Source organism: Rhipicephalus microplus, chromosome 3, assembly GCF_043290135.1.
Source record: "Rhipicephalus microplus isolate Deutch F79 chromosome 3, USDA_Rmic, whole genome shotgun sequence".
In the NCBI taxonomy this organism is placed as follows: Eukaryota; Metazoa; Arthropoda; class Arachnida; order Ixodida; family Ixodidae; genus Rhipicephalus; species Rhipicephalus microplus.
The window spans coordinates 104,861,715-104,867,714 of NC_134702.1; the positions used below are offsets into that span (position 1 = coordinate 104,861,715).

Consider the following 6,000-nt stretch of genomic DNA (forward strand, 5'->3'; position numbering starts at 1 on the left):
TGGAGAGGAAGAACTATCTCTTCTGCGAGACTTGCGAAGACGCATGGAGCTTTTTGCCACGTGCGAGCTATGATTTCCTGATAACGTACGTAAAGTTACTTGAACAATGAACAATAAGCACGTGCCAGAAACGTTTTCAGGGGCAGCGAGCTGGTCATTTTTGAAAGCAATATGTTATTAGCATGTGTCAACACCTTCTAGGATATAAGTTGTCTATCCAATTGATCTCCTATAAAAACTATATCAACAAGACTTCTTGCGAACAATTGCCCTTTGTTGTATTGCACGTACCGTTTCAAATAAATACAACTAACGTCTCCAACAGAAAAGCATACGAGCACAGTGGCTCCTGCTGAACGTGCAGGTTTCTGCTTCTAGATGGCAGTTTACCCTACGTGGACCCATGTCTTTCGTCTTTGTGACCTTCGCACGGATGCTCACATGGAAGATGCCACTAGCGTGGAAGTGGTTTCTATTGTCTCTTCATTATTCGTCACTATATTTTTGATACTCTGCAAAAAGTGGCTTGTTTTTATTTCCGATTGGTGAGTTGTCGCACGCGAAACATTTCCACTCCACGGGAAGAACTCCTTGCTTGTCCACCTGTTGTTTAGAAAGTAGCGTGCAGAATGATGACATACGTCATCGACCATGCACTAAGTACGTAGCACGCTTTCCTTACGTTGTGCCTCTTCTTTTATTAGGAAAACATCAATCTGCTGCCGGGGATATGATTTTCAAAATATCGTGCTTGACAGATTTCGTTATTCCTGCGCTCCATACGTTACAGTCGCTAAACAAATTTGGACGTCCCCGTGAGAATGACGATGCCCCAAATAAAAAAAAAAAACTTCCGACAGTGCACTATGAGACGTCTAAAGTCGAATCTTTGTTAAACCTGTTTGAAAGCAGTGACGAATGCGGAAATGATATTAGCGAAAGCAGCTAGCCAGTGTTCACGCATGTCTGAGGAAACCGTTGAACTGCCAGCCTCTCAATTTTATCTCAAGAATGTTTTTTTATTGACAGCATAAAAAATTTGTCTTTCAGATAGGAAAAAATTGTGGGAGCTTGTCGTCGCAGCTCGTCGGCTCAGAAGGCTACACGAGCCCTGCTGGTGTTCTTAAAGGCTACAGAATTACGCAATCGCCTGTATATTTGCTGTACTGTACATGCGTGCAGTGATGTGAGTGCATTGCGCCTTTCTCCCTCTCTTTTACCCTGTCATACCTCTGTCCACGTGCAGGGCAGCGAAATTAACATAGTCTAGTTAACACCGCAACTTTTCCTAAATTCTCTCTTTCTGGAATGCGGGAATTTCTACGACCTTTTAGAATTGCCAGCCTCTGTAGTTATTGTACGTAAGCGGTAAAAATGTGACCTTACAGGCCATGGGACAGTAGAAAAAAAGTTGCTTTCGGAAGAAAAAAAAGAAAATAATGCACCAATATAATGTATCCGCGTTGCATTCATAACGCCAAAATTCGAGTAGAAAACTGTATGCTTCTGTAGAGTTCGGGCTCTTTTCGCCGTTGGAGTTAGAAACGAGCAAAAACTTGAGAAAATGGATGCCAAAACCAAGAATTTCATACGTGTAAGTGCTGTTGGCCATTAGCTGCCAATTACTGCTAATATTGTACACGCTGTCATGACACTACTAGGACATATAAAAAGTTGGGCGCAATGACTTTTTTTTAAGTATGTGATTTTGGGCTCACATCAACAAAGACCATTAACACACAGTTTCTCCCAAGAGAAGAAACCAGCATGTTGTAAAGGCACATGAATGATTAACTGACGCTGCCGGCCGAAATTTACCTCTTACAAGCACAAATATTTCTGATACTTTTGCTTAACAAGCGCACCTCACTTGCCACTGCTAATAATGTGTGCTCTTCATATATATTATAAAGGTAGCCTGATAGCATTGAGCCTTGAAAAACCTGTTTTCACTTACAGCAGGCTGTTAATGGTTATTGAGGGATCCCTTCTAGAAGCGTTTATCGTTGACAAAATTTTTGGATCCCGAAGTGAACATCGCTTATAATTTTTGCAGGCACGAAGAATTAAGAACTGCTTCTAAATGCGTCCAGTTTGCGCAATGTGATTTCACGGCACTCGATATTCTATATAACTGGAAGTAATATCAGAACAACTTCACTTATGTGATTCATATATATTATAGTAATTTAATTCTTATTGATTATTCGTGCATGGTTAAGTCATTCGTGTTCGAATTTCGCGCAAATAAAATCAAATCGCAGGCTAGATAAAATAAAGCTTTTGTTTTCGGCTATATTCAATCCATGGAAAGAAACTTCACTTTTGACAAGGTTCGCGGAAAACACACGTGCAATGACTTAAGCAAAGAGATCTAATACAACAGCACGTTGCCAAATGACGCTAAATGCAGACAAATTTATCACGCGAAATGTTCGACTTTTATGCCACTATGTATGTTTCTCCTTTTTAGCTCCTAGTTGACACAACCAGCAAAAAAATATTTTGCACACAATTGTGCACAATAAAGCGCCTCAATGTGCAAGCTGCATGATTGTCTCACATCCACAGTTCCACAATATTCTAGCGTAAGAACTTTTTTGTGACGATTGGTCCACTTTTGGAGATTTCATATTCCTAGTCACTGTTCTTTTTCGCAGGATGCCCGGTGCGACGAATCGGGCGGTGGTCTTGGCCCTTCCGCAGCATCAAAGGGCGCCGGCCGACTCGACAAGTTGAGCGGCCGCCACCAATTGGACAGGCTTAGTGGCGGAGAACTGTTGCGATCGCTGGTGCTTCCGTACGTGCTGCGCGGACTGCAGTATTCACCCGACTACGTGTCCCGCCGAAGCTCAGCTAAGCCAGGAAGCGCCGAGCATATGCGCACGGCGGGAGCTTTTCTGCCCGGCTCTTTGCCGGTCAAAAGGCAAGCACCGTGGGTACACAATGTATCTTCGTTCTTTTCATTCCCTGCTTTCGCTTTTTGGGGGTTGGTGTATCGATTCAGAAAGAAATGTGCAATAGACACAGCACAGGAAACTGGTGCTGTCTTTTGATTCTTGGTGTGCTGTGTTTATTATGCAATCCTTCTTTTTGCTTTGTAGTTGCTTCAGGAAGCGTTATTGTAGCAAAACAAATTACAGCTACACGTATTGCACACAGCTACACGTATTGCGTGTAGCTGTGTTTTTTGTTTGTTCTTATTTTGTTCTGTTCTGTTCTTACTGTTTTGCTGTGGAAAGGTTGAGATGCACATTGCCTGGGCTACTCCATATCATGAAGTTCTGCATCGAAAAAAAAAAGAATAATACGAAACAGTACCCAAAATTGAACAATCCAAAAAAAAAAAAACATAATAGCACACTGAAACCAGTTTAAATATCGTGCCAATATACAGTTTGCTTACAGCATTTCACACTGTCAGAAACTGTTTACACCTTCCTTTTCTACGGTCAGTACATGCACTAACACATTTCATATATATCCATCCCTGGCTGTCTATCACAGGCGCTTATCCAGTCCGGTCTTGATTATACAAAGAGTGACATTGATACAGATACATTGAACATCAAATGCCAATCATTTCTGCAGAGACAGAATCACTTCTGGCCCTTTGAAAGTGAAACTGAATCGGTTTGAGAATTCTACAAAACTTCGTAGTTAGCAACGACAGACATTATTGTGGATGATGCCGTAAATTTTTTAGGCAGTTGTTCCAGCAGGAGCTTTAGAACACTGGAAAGAAGGACTTGTATTGCTCAGCCTATGCGAGCGCACTGAAGATGTTGGCTTAGAAACCTATGCAACCCTTTGGTTCCTTTGGTTTAGCCCCACTGCACTCCGACTAAGCTTCCGTAGCTTACTGATAGTAACTGTGAGAGGGCTCTCTATTTATAGCCTAAGGCTGAAATATAACGAGGATAAACGTTATACAGCTAGGTGGATTATGATATCTGAAATAACGACAAATAGTCGAGTGAAACGGGAGCAGAATTTTTCGTACTAAACAGTGAGCTCCGTGACAAACTCGTGATGCGCCATTGTTACACGTAATTGAGAAGGCCACGCTTCAGTGGTGTTGGTATTGTACATAACGCGGCAGACCGAGGATAATGTTACGACGTTCGCTAAGAATTTCATGAATCCCTGCGGCCATACCTTCTGTTTTTGGCCCCCTCCAAAAAACACAATTTTGCGTTCACTTTTGAGGAGTTTCAGAATACTTTCAGAATTCAGGTGCGACCAAACTGTCCTTGAACGCACCAAAGCAGTTTTTTTTATAAATTACTTCAGCGTCTCTTCAAGAGAGTGCAGGATCAGCCGTTGCTGTAGTTTCAAAGCAATGCATATGCAACCTTCTTCTGTACAAAAAACATTGTTTTCCCGTCACTTCAAATTTTCATAAAATATTTTTGAGGATCCGCCAATGTTATTTTATTTTTTTTTGGTTCGAGAATTTGTGTTATCACGGGCACACTATCATTCTGAGGGTGAAGTCCACTGATCAAACTAAAGCAATTTTTCTTGCTCTGCGGCCGAGAATATCTACACAATGGTTGATTCGAAGCAAGTTCGCACTTTCCATTGACTAAATCAGAGCCAATCAATTTGTGGCAGAGCATTCCGCGTTAATCGGTGTCACCGAGGCAGATTTCGCCGGAACTGTACGGCAACGTGTTGCTGACATTTGCGATGCAGTAAATCCGTCGTCTCCTTTTTTTTTTTTAGAGATGATGTCTGTTCGATTTGATCACCCCGTGCACTTGTTTACATTCCTACGATGGAGCTTACGTTTCTCAAAATGGCGCTCTTAACCAATTTTTGTGTCGGTGCACTCATCTTCCGCAGGTTCGACTCGCTAAGCGGACTGACGTTCGGTGGCGACCAGGGCGGCGTGCACAAGCGGGGCTACGGACACGGCGAGTTCGACGAGATTGACAACGCCGGCTGGCCAGGATTTTACAAGCGAAACTTCGACGAAATTGACAGGAGTGACTTCGGGGGCTTTTACAAGCGAAATTTTGACGAAATAGACAGGACCGGTTTCGAAGGCTTCTACAAGCGCTCCACTTCTCGGCAGTAGATTAGAACTGTATACCATTCCTTTGTGTACCATCAGCCCTGCCTGTCTTTTAATCACCTTTCGCGATTCCCCTTCAGTGGCTACTTTCATAACCTTTTAGATTTCGTGATGTTATTATGACTTCGTTAAGATGACAGCTTCGGTGATTATGTTCTGCACCCCGGGGCATACAATGATTTAGAAGTACTACTTCATGAAATGAGGTCCCGAAGTTACCAGCTGTGTCACGCGTTTCGATGATGTTTCTATAAAGGTATCTTCTCTGCTCATTTACTCCATGTCAATACCCTAACGCTAACGGTATTGTTGTAAGAAGGAATAAGCAGCCTTTCATGTGTATTCTTTTACGTGCCCAATGCTCTTATCCGTGTAAGCAAAGAGCACGATTGAAAGTGCCCAGTTGATGTGTGGCATCCATCAAGAGCTCGTCATCGCTTGGATAAAGTGCGTGGGCCAAGCTCCTCTTATGGATGAAAAATACTACATGTGATTTTGGGTGAAATTATGGCAGCTGCGAAATAAAAACAGAACGTCACCTATACTTGGCAGAAAGAAGACAGGCGGATTACAGATTGTTTAACAAGTGTGCATCTCTTATAATGACATACACGCATTACCTGTTGTTTCAAGCAAGGCGATCATGTAATAAGTGTGCACATTTACCGTTTTCTTGAAGTTTACGTTGACATTATGTAAATAAACATATGTAGAGATTTACTTCCTCCATGTGTCATCTATATAGTGCCATGCGTAAAAAGGGTTGATAAATACTTTTTCTACCTCATGTATCTTTATTCAGCAGCAGAAGCAGTAATAAAAACAAAGAAGTATATGAAGAGAGCATTTCTGCGGCCATTGAGCCCCAAGGACGCAACCAACCAATGATCTCAGTTCAAAGAAACCTCGGAATATTTCGC

At 42.2% G+C, this 6,000-nt stretch overlaps 1 protein-coding gene across 2 annotated transcripts in view; it reads left to right on the top strand.

Moving 5' to 3' along the window:
* Positions 1-5,528, top strand: part of LOC119159500 (uncharacterized) — a 70,332-nt gene extending 64,804 nt beyond the window's left edge. Inside the window, exons 2-3 of one of the 2 annotated variants that reach the window (XM_075890088.1) lie at positions 2,661-2,935; positions 4,849-5,528. In XM_075890088.1, the coding sequence (XP_075746203.1) occupies positions 2,661-2,935; positions 4,849-5,083 (510 nt within the window). In that variant the 3' untranslated portion in view covers positions 5,084-5,528. The remainder of the gene's footprint in view (positions 1-2,660; positions 2,936-4,848) is intronic. The other variant, XM_075890089.1, reaches the window with a different exon arrangement.
* Positions 5,529-6,000: the final 472 nt, after the last annotated feature.